Below are 19,939 nucleotides of genomic sequence, written 5' to 3' on the forward strand. Positions count from 1 at the left end.
TTATTTTAGGATTCATGTAATGTATTATTAGGACATTTGATAGGATGGTGTATCATTTTATGTAGTTTCTTTATTTGACCTTTTGATGTTTTAGATGAGCCAACTCCATATCAAATGCTGGACCAAAACCTGACGCTTTATCTATCCCAGTCAGAAACCCTTATTTTGTCTTCTACATTTATTTCTAACCCGGCGCCATCTTTTGTGTGGACCTTCCAACCATCAAAATCAACCTATGTAACGGATCTTGTAAACGGAACGGATGGCGTTATTATACAAAATACGTTTGAGGTGAGGAATTCAACAGCGTTTTCAGTTTTGACTCGAACCAGTATACAGGAGAGGTGGTTTGGATTATATAACGTCACAGCAGCAAACAATCATGGAAGTGTCATGCTTCGCTTCACAGTTCATGAAAAATGTAAGTATTTTATTCTGGATAATTGCATAGTTCTATGGAAAAACATAATCCGATTTCTGTTAAGTAATAAAAAGTCAGGCAATATAAGCTTAAATCAATAGCCAATGATTTTGATTTAACTGAATATTCGATATAAAACGTTTTTGAAAAGAAACCAGTAATACCAACATGTATTTGTATATAGCATAAAACAAATGTTTTCTTTCCCACGAAAATCATTAAGATAGGCAAAACTCATTGTTTATTGAATTGTATCTTAAAATCCATTGTTTAATCAGTATTTGTTTCTCGGTACAATGGACAGTAGTATATGTTGTATGCTAGAATATCTCCTGTTGTCAAGTTATTACGTGAAAGAACACGACATTAAAACACCAAATATTGCTGATATCACAAAACGTAAACTGTAACAAAGTTCATTAATTACATTACTGGAACGCCGGACGAGCCGTAGTTTGCTTATTCCAGAAATCAACTCAAGGAATCCGACACAATGATCATATATGCATGTTTATTTACATATAATCACAAAAAATACAAACTTGTTCACTCTACCAATCACACTCTCTAACATACTACATATATTTCTAGCAATGTAGCTAAAGTCTTTCCACACAACCGGGTTGTCATTCAGATTCCCAAACACCTCACATATGCAAAGATAATCTATAAATTGTTCCATTTTCATCGTGAAACAGCACAGTAAAAATTCGGCATCCGCAATATCCGTCGAACTACTGGCGAGGATATACAAACACAGTGAACAACAACCACTTCCCCTTTGGACACGTTAAATTGACTTATACCTGTCTTCCTGGCAGTTGACCTCAACCTCTGGTCGGCTTTGACACTGCATAACTGAATACCCGTTGTCCCTTCCGGCTAGCCCATCATAATGTCTGGCGATCATGCACTCGCCATGTGAAGTTTTAACAAATAAATTGAACATCCATTTCTTTACAGTTATAACCAACATATCTTTACCGCCAAAGACGTTATCTACGGTTCACTAATACGTAATTAATTATTGTAAACTACCAATAATTATACCTTAATTGTGAATGCAATACAATACATTGATACAAAAAGCTACAATCTACCATGCGTGATGAAATTCTGCATTAAGCATTACTTTAATAACGAGTTAGTAACGAGTCTTATACGACGTCTGCGAGATTCTGTAGAATTTTCACCTGCGCGCACTCACACCAGTACACCTGCTCACGACTACCACTCTAGGCTTCCGTGCATAGCTAGCATGAACAAAATCACGTTACGCAGTTCAATTATCAGTTTAAAAACAGTTAATCTACTAATATATCAGCTGACATACATGTTCAAATCGTTAGTCAACAAAAATACAACTATTCTATCAAAACAAGGCATCTGTATTCGATTACACAAATAGTAACTCATGAATAGCATGCAGGGATATCTAGATGACTTGACTTACAATAAGGTCGGAATAAATATGACAATAAATAACCATAAAAAAACAATTTAAGAAAGATAGCAAGACTACTTCCCTATCCGATGTCGGGGCTTCTTCCCCAAGTTAATCTTGCGCCATAAACACGGCGAACAGGTAACACTCGTAAATGGTCATACTGGTCACCTTGATAGTCCCACATATATTGTACGCTCACATACACTCTAGCGTAATATAATACACAGGACATTCGTTACACTCAAGACGACAGTGACAATTACAAACCAGCTGTAAATAGATCAATCGGAGCTGGTAAACGAAAACCGTCATTTTTACTAAAATGTTAAAAAAACATATTAATGAAAACATTTCTTTTCTCGTATGGTTAGTATAATCTAAGGCGTATCTGTGTTCAGAAGATACCAATAATTCATGTAACAGAACGCATATCACAGGATGAATGGAAGCATGTATATTAACGTACAAAACTTTTTTGCTATAAAATAGTGAACCCAGGAATCCCAAACAATCTTTTGATTGGCTGCACGAAGCCTAGTTCTGTTGAAGTCTCGTGGAGTGACGGAGGGAACTCTCAGTATTACCAAGTTATCTTCAGCAGAGACAGATTTCTTAACTCACAAGAGGTTTATCCAGTGACGATTGCAAAAACCACAGACGGAAGTGATGTGTATAGTCAGTATATAGACAATCTGGATGGAGGCCATGCCTATTTCTTTAAGGTTGTAGCGTACAATCAGTACGGAAACACAACATCAGCGGATGCTGTTGGCTGCACTGTTCAGGAACGTAAGTCGGCAGCATATAATCAGTAAAGATATAGCTAAAGATAGAATTTTCTTATCATAAGTAAATAGTATAGATACTTTACCAAAATCAAAATGCTATAACGGTTGTAACTTCATCTCGTCTTTTTTAAGTAACCGGGATTTATCATTTGATGTGACGAAGATGTAGTTTATAGTTCTCACAAAACAAGAAACATCCATGCTCATATCGTCTCCATAACTTCGCACATGTATGCGATTGCTTGAGTTGCTCTTGAGATAACTTAAATTAATTGCGAAGCATCAGCTTTTTTTTTGGGTTTCATTTAAAATTATCTAATCTAATTTAGTTTGTGACCTTGTCATGATTAAATGCAAGAAATTTTGAAAGCTCAAGGTTCTTGATTAGCTTAAAATAGGATACACTTACACACAAGTACAACAGTTGTCTCACGGATCTATACCAAAAAACGTATGTAAGTTGCGATGAGCTATACTCCTTTGTTTGATACAGCATGTTCCTGTGGAACTGACAGTATGTATGTCACTGGAGTTGTACTGACAGTTATTGGTATACTTACACTTTTGATCACAGTTGGAATCGGGATGTTTTACAAACGTAAGTACTCATACTGTGCATTGGATTGTCGTTTTAACGACGTGGTAGTTATCTACAAAATATTTAGTATTATAAAATAGTTACAAAGCAATCGTTAAAATAGTTAAATTTGAAAAATAGCTTGATGATTATCTTATTTTGCAGGAAATGGAAGACTTTGTCATAGGTAAGCAAATGGAATTAACATCTTTTTCCGACGAGTCAATATTATATTTTGTTTACTACATCACAAAAGGATACACCTCGAGAAAAAAAATGCTGAAATATAAACAAAACACACACAGGCATTTAAACATTAGAAAGCCATTATTCGTCGTACATTTTACACATTTGTTCAGAGCAGGAGATGAATGACCACCCATTGGTCGTTTATTTTCATTCCGATGCCTATACAGTAATGCTTTGATTCCTTGAGAAAACAATTTCTGATTTTATTGAAGTGTAAGCATCATTGATCATCGGCTTGTGCAAGAAATAGAAAAAAAACACATGCTGAACATAAGTTGTAAGTTTTCCTGTTCCTGTTGCATAACTTCATGCTTTAAACACAGCCCGGTATGTGCCTGAAAATATCATTAATATATTCCTTTGTTTACTACTTAACTTTTTACAGCCCAAGTCAGGTTCCAAAACAGATGGACGATGTTCAACTTTCAGATCGAGGTATTATTCTGATAATGAATCCGATACTTTTTAATTTTATATTATTCTAATATATTTATATTGTAACATAACGCTTTTGTTCCGTTGTTGTAACAATCTTACTGGTTAAGCATATTTGCCAAAGCAAATTATTTAATCTATACGCTTTGCTTTGAACGAAAAGTATTGTTGTGTTAAATGTAAATTACCACTCTTAATTACAGGCCTCAGACTTCAAAGCGAAATTGAAAGGTAAGACCACAATCGTAGACCGCGCCAATTTTAAAATTAATTAGTTGTATTCCTTTCTTATAAGCGTATCGCGGTGACTTTGTTATGCTATATATTATCATTTATTTACAATCCAGATCTCCATATCAACAACTTGATACTAATGAGGTTGCCAAGGCGTCCGTGTATTCTGAAATCGGAGGACACCATCATGGTACGCCATATTGTTTCATAAGATGAAAAATATAAGCGTTCGGTTTTAGATACGTATTTTGTTTATATATGTATAACCCTCCCATATACTAATATGGAAACCTAACTAGAAACAGTTTATCGCAAAGGCAAATCTGGAAATAATGTGATAATGTAAATATGAATTGTATGGTTTTGGTGTGTTTGGTTTGTTTTCGTTTAACGTCCTATTAACAGCCAGGGTCATTTAAGGACCCAGGTTTTGGAGGTGGAGGAAAGCCGGAGTACCCGGAGAAAAACCACCGGCCTACGGTCAGTAACTGGCAACTGCCCCACGTAGGTTTCGAACTCGCAACCCAGAGGTGGGGGCTAGTGATAAAGTGTCGGGACACCTTAACCACCGCGGCCCCTGAATTGTATGACTTGTTTATAAAAGCCATAGGGGTTTATAGAGGGTTTACTATATGTGTTGTCCGTTGAGAAATTCCATTAGTCTGACCGTAACCTCCTTGTGGCGTTCTTTTAAGAACTTCCCACATTTTCAACATATATAAATATGTTGTATCATATAGCATACGCGAAGAGGATTTCTAAGATAAGGTTTTTGAGTTTTTGTTATATATGTACTGTCTGATATTTTTTTTATTATTGATATTATACAACTTTCCGAATTTGTGAATTGTACTTTCAGTTAACCAAATTGATCCCGACAATGATGGAGATGGTGGGTAGGTAAATAATCCACACTTGTGATTTTCTATAATTTATAAGAAATTTTACATTCTTTTCATAGTAATTGATGTTGATGAACTATCTTCTTGTATTAACAGAAAATACGAGTCCTTGGAGGGGCGTTCAGATCCGAACGCTTATGACGAACCTCATAGTAAAACGTCCGGTATGTGAGAATGAATACATTTGGATTTTTTCATGAAACTTATGAAAATGATAGCATTAAAGCCCTCACTGCAACCGTTAATGTATCAATAAAGTAGGACATAATTTCTTTCTATTTATATGCAAAACACTTCGCTCTGGTAATCTATAAGTTGGTTACGTTTTTATCATATTCAAATTACAGCTACAATTGCGGACTTATACAATATATATATATCTATATATATATAGTAAAGCATCATTCATATTTCATTTTCTCTTTTTCAGGTAACAGGGGCACATATATCAATACCACAATCGCTTGTAAAGATTAGTGTTGATACACCATTAGGGAACTCGTCAATAATGCAATGTTTCATCAAGCTATGATTTGAGAGAAGAGATCAAAGAAGACTTTGCCATGTTGTTATATAAGTGAAATGAAACTTTGAATGTTTGAGCTTTTCATTAGAAATATCTATTATTCACAGTGTATAAATATCAGTTTAATTTTATGTAACAATCAAGTGCATAAAATCATACATAACATCCATTCAAATAGAGTATATATATTAGTTACCAAACTTATGTGTTGTTATATTATGCTTATGGTTTACCAATGTCAGTTAAACGTGACACGAGATAGTATGGTATGATGTAATGGAATTGTTTGTTTAAAACTAGAGACGAAACATCCTAAAACAAATCGGTCGAGTCTATTACCGTCTGGATCACTACATATGCATTATGTGTCGTACGTTTTGCATGCATATGGATAGTATTGTATCTCTTATAATACACACCATGCACACCCTGTGTAATATATGTATGTTGCTGTGACCCATATCAAATTGACATTCATCTTAGCTGTTCGATTAGATGACCATGACAAAAATGTCCGAGGTGTTCCGATTGGTAATTCAGCAGACGGCTACTTCCTTTGTAATCTCTGGTCTGAATGTCAGAGGGGGAATATGTATTGTATTCGTCAGTATTTATGTATCACCATCCTAGCAACAAAAGGAAAAGAAGATATATGATGTACAGTGATTCTGATAGCTATAAATCTAAAGGAAGAGTAACAGATCGGTAAGATGTAGACCGGTAAATAAAACCTCTACTCAACATAATCTATATTGTTAATATTGAAACGTAAGCAGCAGAAAGCAATTACAGTTGTTATGAATCTGTGTTTTATGACTTAAATGTTTAAATATTACGAAAATTGCAAAAGAGGAGTTTGCGTTAGTTGGTGTTAATTTTACTGGTATATATATCAATTTTTTATCACCAGCATTTTTGTTGTTATTGTATTAAAATTTTGAATCAAACATTAAGTGTCTAAAATGTAGGCTATATGATACACATATTGAAATATGGTAAAAATTATTTTAGTAAAACATGGTTGAAGCTTTTTATGTGACATAGGGTCCTCATAGGGTCCTCAAACTGATATGACATGTTATATGGATTTTATCATTTAATAGTCTCTCTATATCTAACTTGAAATACAAATGTAAGAAAGCCCCTTCCTGTTATTCACTCTGTATATTAGTTTATCGACATGTGTTGCATAATTGTGCTCTTTTGTCTTTTCTGAAGTATAATGCGAAAAAGGTTTGAAACTCAACCTCATTTTACTAAAATAAATTCTTTTTCTGGTAAAATTCGATGATAAATGGAGGAAATAAAAATAATACCACCTTTAAACTTTTCTAATATCGATGTGTATGCTTTTTTAAATGTTTGATTGGTTTTCCTACCTTCTATCCCATCGACTCCCGACAACTTTTTTTAGAACAAATGTGGATATATGTACATGTATCTGTTTCACTACCAGCTTTATCGTATGTATACAACAAAATATAATTGTATGTCAAGCCCGAATCTTAATTCTGAACAGATAACATATGTTGTGATATTTGAATCAGATGTCTATTCATCAAATTTAAATTCCAAAGTGACTTTAATCTAGAATGTTCTCCGTAATAATTAACAATCATTGCAATCCTTCATTCTGAACATTGACAATGCTGTAAGAGAACGAAGTCCATACGTAAAGCTTTAGGAAATGATGGATGAATCATAACTAAATCGAAATAATTGATCTAAACAGATCATTACAACTCATTAAACAAGCTGTAAAAATCATTTGTTTAATGAAATGAATGGTTGATATATGTGATATATTGATTACTGAATAAGGTCATTCGTACATGTAAAACGGAAGTATGATGAACGTTTAGTCCAACCAGCGATATGAAGGATGAACATATGTAATCGATGCGACATTCAATTCGAGAACGCCTTTGTTTGACATAACAAAACAACTACGATATTTATCAAAATGCGTCTTACAACGGGAAATAGTTCCAGCTACATGTATTATATCACGTGAGATTTGCTAAGTTATGCTGATTGTAGTGTTTTTTTATCCATTGATTGACGACATACTACACTACGACAAGGGGTATTACTATTTATAGCTGTATATAGTAGTATACCGACCAGGAAGTTTATATACAACATGTACGTATACAGATATACGTCCAATGTTTACCTTCAAAATCAACATCTATTTGTATCCCACAATGACATCAAACTCCAATGGATCATCGTAATAATACTGGCAGTCTCAACGTTGTCAGGTACGTATATCATGTACCCTTACTCGTGTAACCCCTGTCGTACGGATACTTAACTATACATAGAGCGAGTCTTTTAAATCCGAGCCGAGTGACGTCATTAGACTGTGTGTTAGTGTGGTGACGATACGCCTAGTACAGTTCAGATGTGTACTCGCAATGAATTATAAAATTGTTCTTTTATTCGATGCTTAAGATAATTTATGTGATCATGGTTAATGGACCATTGACCTAGCGCCTGTATTATAAACACAATACCAAGGTTACCTGATTGTCTCTTTGTTCGTCGATCGGTCAGTCCATCAATCCATCCGGCCGTCCGCCCCTCCATCAAATCCATTTCGATGAAACTATATTTTAGGTTGGTATATACATATATAATTTAGATATCAAGGATTTAGCTTTTCCAATGTTATCTTGTTTATAATAATGATCATAACAATGGACAGACAATACTGATTATAACTATGGACAGACAATAATGGTCATCAATATGGACATATTTGTAATCTGTACAACATTTGCAACTCCAATTCAGCGCTGAAGGATAAGTACACTTATTTTGTCTGTATTTTAGAGCTGTGAATACCATGGTAAAAACTTAACAATTGCTTAAAAAATGCAAAATATTATGATATTTGACCTAAAATGACACTGTAGGCAAGACTAAATTTCCTGTGTAAACACACTTCCGGAAAATCTGGAAATTTAAAATCCGGAAACAATTTATCTATTTCAAGTTGTATGAATACTTGATACTTTTGTAAATGTTTGGTACGTCTATGTAAATTTATGAAAATAGAATTAGAGAACTGATTCCAAATATCAAGAATTATTAAGTGTAGATTAATATCGTCTTTATATTATAAAGTTCGTTTTGATAATGAAATGACTTTGAAAATGTTGTTCTAGTCCTGATGCAATTAGAAAAAGACTCCGACGTACAGGAATGCAAAGTCGAAAGGGAAACACTGCTCACACTGTTATTGAAGTGAAGAACATTATTCAAGTAGGTCTACTGCATATCATACTTTTGGCAGGTATAATTCTAAAGAAAAACCTGGAGAAGACCAAGTCATTGTAATACAATATTGATTTTGTTATAAGTACTTCTGTATTATATAATCTGTATGTACGAAGCTATGATAGCAATTAAGTATTAAGCACATGAGTTTTTTTGTGTGACAATTTTAGGAAGAATAATTCATTGTTTATTTTCATATTATCACAAATAGAAACGTGCTGATGACATGTATTCAAACTTAAGAGGAAATCATTTTTTTTCAGGCTTTATTACCTGATTTGCCAAGCACTATCGGTTACAGGCAAATGACCTGCATATTACGACAAAAACAAGTAAACATCCCAAGGTAACTATAAACATAAAGATAGAGAGGGAATGCAAGCGCTGTTCCTTAAAAACAGAATTACCTAACTACATAATACAGATGTGGTATATAAATTGTGTTATGGTGTTCTGTTTTACATTATTGAGTAAAGAAGAAAAAGATATGTATTTACCGCAAAATAGTAGCAAATAAATTGTAGTAAACTTTTTGACATCTTAACTTCATCAAATACAGGCCCAGTATAAGTATACTTATTATTGATCAGTATAAGACTGAGACATGCATCCTTCGTTCAAGTTAAGACAAATAACATTTATATTTATCGTTGTAATAGGGATACAGTCATGAAGATAATGAGAGAACTTGATCCCATTGGGGTGGATATTCGAAGAAGGCGTCGTATAAATCGAAGAGTATACCGAACAATGGGTCCGAATCATGTGTGGCACGTGGACGGATATATTTATCCTATTGATATGCATGCTGAATGATAAATACGTTGATAAAGATAAATTTTAGATTTGTATTTCTTTGCGAATGTAGTTAAGCAAATTTGCAGTCAATTAAGAATTTACTTTATTTCAGATACGATAAGCTGAAACCATACGGATTTCCCATACATGGGTGCATTGATGGGTAAATATCTTTTTATATTGTGTATTAGACTTACCAAAGTACTCATTAAGCGTGAGAATGCACGTCATGACGGGATGACTACGTAATTGTTAATTTGATTAAATTATCATCAATCCGTAAATATGTTATGTCTATGTCGTTTGCCATCTTTAAAACGGGTCAAAGGAAAGTTACCCAATCTATATTAGAAATTGTACTCAATAGGGCGTGTTTTTAATGGGCTCTTAATCGGTCATACTATCTAAGACTGCTATATATAATTGTCGCCACCACACGACGTATCAAAAGACTGATGATCAAAGGCTTAATTCTATAACCATTAGAATTCACGGGATGCAAAACTCATTTTCAAAGTCCTCTCAGAAAAGGTCTTTCAGATATTTATGAAATTTTACTTCGTCCATGTTATCTCTGTTTTCTATCTAAAACAAACGCCACAGTGTACACCATGTACACGTACATGCTTGTTGCCAAGGTATTGGCGGGAACTGCCTATACTCAAACAATGCGTCTAGCTACAATACCTGATTATATTGATAATGTATAAGCGATTAATTAACAAGTTATAAGGTACAAGTCAATTACTAGGGCTCTATCTGAGAGTAAGATAACGAGGCTGGACACGTCAATTTAATTAAGTGTTAGTCCGATAACACTATGACACTAAGGTATTGCTGTCAATACACTCGATAGAATACCATATTCAATCCAAAACAATATACTCGGCAAGTCTTGTGCTGACCAGCAAAAATCTTTCAGTTTTGCAACTCGCAATGTACTATTCATGAATACCTGCACACGCAATTTACGAATACACACAACTTAAGCAGTTGAAATAAATAGAACTTATAGTATTACTGTGCTTTCGATGTAGGTTTTCCAGGAAAATACTCTGGCTAAAGGTTGGTCCAACAAACAACGATCCGGAAGTTGTTGCATTCAATTTTGCACAATGCGTTGACGAATTAAAAGGTAACTTGTAAATTAGCTCTAGATAAAGCATGATTATTTTTTATTCAGAACCTTTATTTCCGAGAGTCTGAGGTACATTCAACATCTAAGGATATGTTTTCAAAAATGATATATCTTAAAACTCCAATTCATAGCCGATGAAATGCATTTATTCGTATGCGGGATAATGTATACATTGGTAGAGGTGTCCATGCAATTGGTTACTGTAAATAGTAGTATTACTTATTTTATTGATATCTACTATATCATTAAGCTTTACCTGCTCCGCTCAATAACAATACATATATTGGAATATTATTGACGAATATCAAGTATTTTGTAAACGGAATATTAATTAATTTTTCAAAGTTGAATTTTCGAAATTGGTTAATGAACTATTTTAATGGTCCTCTTTACTTACATATATCAACATTTAATACCGATTATGATGTGACATTTGTTAAAGATTTGCATCTAAGGTTCAAAGCATCATTGGTGAATTGTACAAGGGCGAAACAATTGTGTGACGTAGTTTTATTTATTGAAATAATATCTTCCTATATTGCTTGGAATTCGGTATTGTAAAGTTTTAGAAAACTACATAATAGGTTTTTGTCTTGGAATATACATATGCATTATAATGTACATGTATATATGTGTATTAAGAGCAGGAGAAATACAGTATTAGTACCCATCTATGCTAGTAAAGATACAAGTTAAAGTTCTTCTTTTTGAATCATAAATAGGTTTTACACTCACCAGAACCTTTGATGTTACCAGAATGTACGAGTTGTTTTCTTTAATCATGCATTTGATAAAATTATGGACATTTATAATCTCGTAAGAATGCTGTCAGTAACAATGATACTTGTTTATATCTACGTGTACATTAGAATTGTAAGTATCCTCAAAGCATTCATACCTTATTCTAAATTAAAACAACGCATTTTCAGGTTGTCCTATGGTTCTCCAGGCTGACCCCGGGACAGAAAATGGCATTATGGGTTCTCTTCAGTGCTTGTTCAGACATACGTCCAATGATTCGTTTTCCGGCATACACAGTTACCGTGTCGTAAGATCCATCTTCAATCAGGTACATCGCATACAAATATACAATTACCCGGATTCAAGAGTTATTTCCTATGTAGGCATTCTTGTTTGCATTTGTGCGATAAAATTTATAGTAACAATGTTATCTTTCATTAACAAAATTTTAATGTTCAATATTCCTTACTTTTAACATTATTTTTCGCCGTGAGTGGTTTCGGTTGATACTGGGTCATGTGTATTTATTTGGATAGACCTAGTCACGTGCTTGCAATGTTTCCGATGAAACTTCCAAAGTATTCCATATAAGATGATCTTTACCCATCTGTACATTTGTGCCGTCTGCTACAAGGCGTCCTATTCTTTTTGTATATATATATGAGATAGATGGCTAACCCCCATAGAAGGCCCACTCCCGTAGATGGCCTACTGCAGTAGATGACCCACACCTGTAGATGGCTCAATCCAGTAGATGACCCACTCCCGTTGATAGAACACTCTCATAGATGGCCTACTGCAGTAGATGGCTCACTCCCATAGATGGCCCACTCCTGGAGATAGCCGACCCCCGTAGATGACACACCCTTATAGATGGCCCTCACCTGTCGATGGCCCACTCCAGTAGATTGCCTACTCTCCATAGATGACCCACTCCTGCAGATTGCCCACCTTTATAGATCGCCAATTCACTCCAGTAGATTACCCACTCCTATAGATGGCCAACCCCTAAAGATTGCCAATTTCCGTTGATGCCAAGGCCTGTAGATGGCCCATTGCTATAGATGGCTCATTCTTATATATAGTAAACAGAATGGGGCAAATTTCAGGAGTGGACTATCTACAGTAGTGAATCCAAACGTGCCATCTACAGATAATGCTTTATAGAAAAAAAAGTTTTATAACTTTAAAATTGTATTTATTTGAACAAGATAACTTGTAATATACTTTGTGCAATACATGTGTATTATCCAAAATGATAGCAGGTAGAGAAAACATTTGCAGTCATAATTTTTTTTTTTTTTTTGCGTAGTCTAATTAAATATGTTGGGGAAAAACTAGTGAAGGTAGATGGATTTGTAAATCTTTGATAGTGTTTCATAGTGTTTCACTCTCCGCTATCGCTTTTAAGACTTATCTTTTATAAATTGCTGCTGCCAAACTATAGACTGTATTGGGATTAATTGGTACTCTGATACAATGTGATATGACAAGCTGCGCTCACCTCACTGACCTTTTTTTTTTTTTTACAGAAGTTCTCTAAACTAACGCATGCGTACAGACACTTTTCTCCATGGCAAAATCCATAGCTCGCTGATATTATGCTACCTGGGTCTCAGGACGCTCATGTAACAACTAAGCATATTTTGATGAACTTTGTACGTATGAAACATTTCATATGTATATATCCTAAATATTTGGGTTGCCTACCTCGTTTATTCCATTATGATAATATTTTGTTTGTAATTTACATTTTATTCAGTTAAACATATATTATCAACAAACACAAGACATCTACATTTTATGGTCATTCACACCTTTCAGCACTGATGTGTATTTCTATTATAATTTACTACGCACAAGCTTACACACACACATACACACCAACACACACCCATTCTCGCCCCCCAGAGTCTGCTAAGCTACGCAAGCTACGCTATACCACCGTACTGACCGAGTGACATATGAAACGAAGGGAAGTAACTCTGATGAATGAGAATGACACACCCCACGCAAACACCTTCCCACACACATGAATGTTCTAGTACATATACATACATGTACACAATACTATACACATATACATGTTCATACGTACTACATATAGTCATATACTAACTATTGCATATGACAATGAGCACACATGCTTTACTACACATACATGTACTATTTTGATATCCATCCATTGGCATGTACACACAGCACTTACATGAAAACATATCCACATACCGCACCTACTACAACTCAAATATACCCATACAAGTGCACACATACTACACATGTTGTATATATTATTGTATACATACATATATAAGAAAATGCATATTAAACACACATTCTGTTTCTATTATCCTGCTATTCATCCATGTACAGACAAACAGACAGACATACACACAGCCAGACAGATACATAAACCAACACCAACCTACTTAGACAGAAAGATACAGACAGACTAAACAGAGACACAGACATATACAGAAAGACTGACAGACATACACACAGACAGACAGATACATAGACTAACAACACCAACCTACTTAGACAAAAAGACACAGACAGACTAAACAGAGACACAGACATATACAGAAAGACTGACAGACATATACAGACAAACAGATACATAGACTAACACCAACCTACTTAGACCGAAAGACACAGACAGACTAAACAGAGACACAGACATACAGACAGTATTGATATACATAAATAGAAAGATAAATAGACAAAACATGGAGAGAAAGGGGATGGAAAAATCACAATATATTATCAGAGCAACAAAGCAAAATTATTGACCAGTTTAGTGTTTTATACATACCTCCTTTGCTATAAGCTACACATCTTTGTAGATTAAAATAGTCCTGTATAGTATTTATTAAAGCATTTAAATTTAAGGACTTATGCAGACAGCGCATTTTATATATGTACTGTTTAATTACAATGAGAATTTCATTATCAATTTTACCATTTACATTTTGTGTGAGAAGACCAAATAAAAATGATTCTTTATTAAAACCAAAAGGAATAAGGAGTGTATCTAAAAGAGTTTCAAGCTAAGAAGAAGATTTTGAACCTCCTGACATTCCCATAAAATATGAATAATGGTTTTAATCTCTGAGTTACACAGTGTACACAAAGGCGATGGCACCATTCGAGTTTTAAATAAAAGAGAGTTTGTTGTAAGAATATGGTGATTGATTCTATATTGAAACCATTGGAATTTTGTGTTATTAGTTACAATAAACGGTTTGAAAACCTGACTCCAGTAAATATTGCTTCTATCAAAAATTGAATTCCATTTTCTTTGTCCTGAGGGCACAATATTATTTCTGATCATAATGTTATAAAAGTGTTTTTACCCTTTGAAATGTTTAAAAAAAAAATTCAAAGTTTACTGGAATAAATGGACGTGTTATTTCCAGCATGGGGAGAACAGGATTGGGATTGAACTTTTTTACAGCTGAAATGACACTATGATATTGGAGAAAATTAGTCCGTATTCGATACAGTTGTGTAAAATCTTGAAACGTATAAAATGTACCAGCATTATGATCCTTTATCAAATCATTTATATTTACAACTCCTTTCTTATACCAGTCTTGGAAAAAAAACAGACTTTTTGTCCATGGTAATTTTGTCATTAAACCATAATGGTGCCTTCAGATACGCATTTAGACAATTAATATTTATATTTACTTCATTTGATGTAACAAACTTTCTACATGCTTTCAAAACATCTATCCAAAACAAATTTTTACATTTCTTTTCACATTGCTGTAAATAGTCTGAGCCACACTGTATCAACATATCAGTATTCACATATGCTTTTATAATTGCTTGCCATTTGGAGGTGCTAGAAAATAATCTTCTTATCCAACCTAACTTAAGAGAGCCTATGAAAGCCTTAATATTTATCATTTTTAAACCACCATTAATGTAGTCTTGAACAATTACATCTCTTTTAACTTTGTCAACTTTGCTATTCCATAAAAATTCAAAGAAAATAGTATTTACCTTACTAATAAACCTATAATCTGGGTTGGGTAGTGAGATAAATAAATGATTAAATTGTGAAACTAAAATTGATTTAATAATGTTAATTCTACCAATTGGCGTTAAAATTCTCCTGTTCCATGATCTAATAAGAGATTTAAGCTTAGTTAATTTCTTATCGAAATTGAGCTTTGGAATCTCATGTAAATTAATATGGAATTCAATTCCCAAAAGTGTAAAATTTTCACTTCCCCACTGTAAACCCAGATCTGGAAGAAATTTGTCAGAACTAAACTTTTTACTACCTATCCAAACCACTTGAGTTTTAGAAATATTAATTTTTAATCCAGATATATTTGCATAAAAATTAAGTTCGGATATTGATTCCTGTAGAGATAGCTCTGTACCATCAAGAGCAAGAGACGTATCATCTGCATATTGTGACAAAAGTATGGGACAGTTATCAACATCAATACCTTTGCTTTTTGAATTATTTCGGAGTTTTATCGCTAGTATTTCTGCACAGAGGATGAAAATATAGGGGGCGATCGGGTCGCCTTGACGACAGCCTCTTTTAATTTGGAAGAAAGAAGACAGATTCCCACCCTGATTAATAGTAGCACTTAAATTATTATTAAAAGTTTTAACCCAGTTTATTAAACTATTTCCAAAGCCAAAATACATTAATACTTTTTCAACAAATTCCCAGGACACTGAATCAAAAGCTTTTTCGAAATCGATCATTAAAAACATACCTGGAATATCATTTTCTTCTGTATACTGCATTATATCATAGACTAGTCTGGTATTTTCCCCTATATATCTACCTGCTAAAAACCCTGTTTGATCTTTATCAATTATTTTATCCAACACTGTCTTTATTCTACTTGCTATTGAACCTGATGCTATTTTATACACAACACTTAACAAAGTAATGGGCCTCCAATTTTTTATAAAATGTCTGGGTTTATCTCCCTTTGGAATGCAAGAAATAATACCTCGTCGTTGTGAAATAGAAAGAGATCCCTGTTTATAACCTAAATTTATAGATCGAACGATGAAATTACCCAAATATTTCCAAAAGCACTTAAAAAATTCAACTGTAAAGCCATCTATACCTGGACTTTTGTTATTTTTCATATTTCTTAAAGTTTTGCCAGCTTCTATCAATGTGATTGGACCTTCAAGATTGTCAGATTCTTGTTTACTAATTTTATTTATGTTATATGATTCTAAAAGTTCATTCAAATTTACATCTGCTATTTCATTGTTATTACTGTATAAATTTTCATAAAATTTCTTGACCTCTTCCAAAATATTTGCCTGCTGAGTAACTATATCTCCATTATCTAGTTCTAATTTAGGTATAATTTTAGATGTAAAATTTCTATTCTCTAAATTTAAAAAATATCTAGTAGGCTTCTCACCCTCCTCCACCCACTTAGCACGTGACCTTACTAAACCTTTTATTTTCTTATCCCTAATTTCCTGTAGTTCTCTTTTTTTAACTTCTAACTCTACTGTGTCTATATCATCTTGTTCCTCAATTTCCTGAATTATTTTTCTTAGATTGTCTTCCCTAATATTTTGTTGTTTCTTCCATTATGATAATATGCCTGCTCATCTCCGTTGGACTTATATTTTTTTTGATAAACTATTTGTTAATTAAATCAATCGATGAATTGCCAATGATGTATTTATTTAATTATGTATAATTATTTGGTTACTTTAAAAGTATTCTTCCATATTCTAATGGTCATTAAAAGTTAATGAATGAGAAGTCATTGGTTAAGGATTGGTTATTGAAAAATAATTGATTATGAATCGCCTAGTGATTTTAAAATGGATAGAATATAAAAGAAAAAAAAGGAAAAAAAAAAAAAAAAAAAAAAAAAAAAATATAAAGCCACCACCCGACAGTCAGAACTAGCAACTGCCTTACGTGGGCTTAGAACACTTAATGAAGTAATTATCCTTACCAAGATTTAATGTTTTATTTTGCAATATTTACACTTGCGTTGATAGCTCAATGTTAACATTTTTCGATATTTACGCATGGTGATTAGATTTGCACCAGAATAAAAGATATAACAAGTTATTTGAAAGTTACTGGCACTTCGGAAATTAGATCATGAAATGCAACATATAAAGTTGTAAATGAGTATCCGTTCTTAATGAAAATTGAATTAAAAGTAAGCAAATACAAAGACGGTCTTGGTGGAAGTTCGACGTCTGCATGACGTTGACACCATCTTGTATCGACGTCTTGTCACCACTACTGTAAATTTTAGCGGCGCGATGTTCATCGTGTATCTTTTTTTCGAATATGTAGTATACAATGTATATCTTTTAAATTACATTCGTACTTCAGTACTGTCAAAAACATAAGATTGCGGCTAACAAAATAAAAATAAAATGTTCAAAAATATCAAATGAAATATTTCTTCTTTGAACAATTTGGTTTACCGACGTTGTCAATGACGTCGCTCTACCACGATGCGTATGAGGGATTTATTCTTAATAATGTATTGAATGTCGTGGCTACAAAATGTAGCTTCATTGAAGTGTATTGACATCGGGGTAAGTGCAAAGTATACTTGGTGCACGTTAAGCAATGTGTACTTATTCATCCAATGTCAATACACTTCGATATAGCTACAGAAAATGAATAATAATCCTTAAATAATCAGATTATCCGACCAACATCTGGACGATGACACATGATTGATGTACCTTGCATGTGTCGATTTTTGCGCCCTGCATCATTTCCTTTTCCAGAACAGACTTATGTAAACCTTCACTTGTTTTATCTTAGCGCATCGAAGCCTGGTGGAGTGTTATGAGGCGGCAACAGTGCGAATGGTGGATTTCTTTCTTCAAAGATCTTGTTGAATTTGGTGGACTACACAAAGGAACTATTAACGAAATGTAGGACAAGATATTATAAGTATAAAGATATCAAGATCAATCGTTATTACGTATAGTCATATCAAGAACACAGAAGATATTTATATTCTTCAAAACAGAACATACACATGAGAAAATGTTCATCCTATGTAATGTGAACAAGTAAATGCCAACACTTAGAAATCAGTTAATTTGTTTGACATTTGGTACCTTGCATGGGCTTTATTGATATGGTGTGATCCGCGTCTGATATTGGTATCTGAGGAAAACCAGCCGTTCATATAAATGACCAAAACATTACTCATATTTGATGTATGATTTCAGGCACTGCATACGATATTGCTTTATGCCACTTCTGCAGATGGACTTAGATCACTTGATAGATAGATGGAACAACCACTATATTTCGCACAGCAGGCAAGCAGCTTGTCCAGGTGGGAGACCTGCCGTTCTTTATAGACTTCCTGAGGCATCTGGTAAATAAACTGCTTACATTTCGCTATTACAGTGTAGGTCATTGTTTGATGTATATTTCAATGTTTTTGCACGTATTATTCACAAAAAATAGGTGTTGATAAAATGAATATATCACATTGCCGTTGATGGCATTCGTTTAGATGCTATTGGAAATTAGACATGGAATCTCAATTGCAAGACATGTACTTGAATGTGATCAAGATTTAAATGTTTGGTTTCGACATTGAACCAGAAGAAGCTTAATCTTCCGGAACACATGATTTTATCGCCTTTTAATTTTTCAGCAGTCCTATTTTGTCCTTAGTTAATCGATTTTGATTTCGGATAATAGTTTTGTTGCTGCCTCGGGCACTTACTGCTTTATCCCCTTCTTTGTCATATGTGAAAGTAATGAAAGTAATCGTGAAAGTTATACCACTAGAACTCCGATATCGTTACCTCAGTTTATAAAACTGTTATACCAATACATATTGCACAATGTCAATGAGTAATGTTCGGTGAATTTCGTTGATTTTTTAGGCTTTCAAGAGTGCCTTCAGGCTTTGCAAGAAGAAGACATTGCCTTTGCATATGCGAAAACTCGGCTTGCCAGTAGAAGTGGATGCCCCCAGTTTGACATTTGAGCGCATGCCATTTTCCAGCAAAAAGGCTGGGACAACGCTAGAAGTTGGCAAGAAGCACTGCAGCAGTACTTCATAATCGTAGAGATGAACCTGTGATTAACAAATTTTGCGACGATATAATGTTGAATTCAAATCATCATATGAGTTCCTTGTAACGAGATATGAAATGAGGCTCAAGTGATTAGTTCATTTCATTGATATGGAAACTGTTTTCCTTTTTAGTTTAAATGTCAGAAAATATGACAAACTCTTACTTTCACACTATTTTATTGTGCAGTCGAAAGGCAAAATCTTCAAAATCAAACATATGAACGCTGTGGAGCGGTGCATGAATTTTTGAATATAATATTGAATATCCACAAGCAGTACGTCTAAATAAATGCACGAAATGATTGTTCGAT

At 33.7% G+C, this 19,939-nt stretch overlaps 2 protein-coding genes across 3 annotated transcripts; both read left to right on the forward strand.

Moving 5' to 3' along the window:
* The first annotated feature begins 100 nt into the window (after positions 1-100).
* LOC117340827 (titin-like) lies at positions 101-5,866 on the forward strand. The gene is made up of 10 exons (XM_033902606.1): positions 101-421; positions 2,358-2,657; positions 3,150-3,254; positions 3,399-3,420; positions 3,868-3,917; positions 4,121-4,148; positions 4,265-4,341; positions 5,011-5,047; positions 5,150-5,217; positions 5,484-5,866. The coding sequence occupies exons 1-10, from the start codon at positions 115-117 to the stop codon at positions 5,528-5,530; spliced, it is 1,041 nt and encodes a 346-aa protein (XP_033758497.1). The 5' UTR covers positions 101-114; the 3' UTR covers positions 5,531-5,866.
* Positions 5,867-7,352: 1,486 nt separating this feature from the next.
* On the forward strand, positions 7,353-19,931 carry LOC117340828. 2 transcript variants are annotated; one of them, XM_033902607.1, is made up of 10 exons: positions 7,353-7,843; positions 8,753-8,849; positions 9,128-9,210; positions 9,524-9,646; positions 9,775-9,825; positions 10,700-10,797; positions 11,730-11,869; positions 18,347-18,459; positions 18,763-18,914; positions 19,435-19,931. In XM_033902607.1, exons 1-10 carry the CDS (start codon positions 7,803-7,805, stop codon positions 19,536-19,538), a joined length of 1,002 nt encoding a protein of 333 aa, XP_033758498.1. In that variant the 5' UTR covers positions 7,353-7,802; the 3' UTR covers positions 19,539-19,931. The 2 variants fall into 2 exon arrangements, with proteins under 2 accessions (XP_033758498.1, XP_033758499.1); XM_033902608.1 differs by lacking the exon at positions 9,524-9,646.
* Positions 19,932-19,939: the final 8 nt, after the last annotated feature.

Source organism: Pecten maximus, chromosome 13 (genome assembly GCF_902652985.1).
Source record: "Pecten maximus chromosome 13, xPecMax1.1, whole genome shotgun sequence".
NCBI lineage: Eukaryota > Metazoa > Mollusca > Bivalvia > Pectinida > Pectinidae > Pecten > Pecten maximus.

Coding starts and splice junctions, on each gene's coding strand:
- LOC117340827 (XM_033902606.1), top strand. CDS start 115: ATGCTGGACCAAAACCTGACGCTTTATCTATCCCAGTCAGAAACCCTT. Junction 422..2,357: donor CTTCACAGTTCATGAAAAAT/GTAAGTATTTTA, acceptor GCTATAAAATAG/TGAACCCAGGAATCCCAAAC. Junction 5,048..5,149: donor GACAATGATGGAGATGGTGG/GTAGGTAAATAA, acceptor TTGTATTAACAG/AAAATACGAGTCCTTGGAGG.
- LOC117340828 (XM_033902607.1), top strand. CDS start 7,803: ATGGATCATCGTAATAATACTGGCAGTCTCAACGTTGTCAG. Junction 7,844..8,752: donor GGCAGTCTCAACGTTGTCAG/GTACGTATATCA, acceptor ATGTTGTTCTAG/TCCTGATGCAATTAGAAAAA. Junction 10,798..11,729: donor ATGCGTTGACGAATTAAAAG/GTAACTTGTAAA, acceptor ACGCATTTTCAG/GTTGTCCTATGGTTCTCCAG.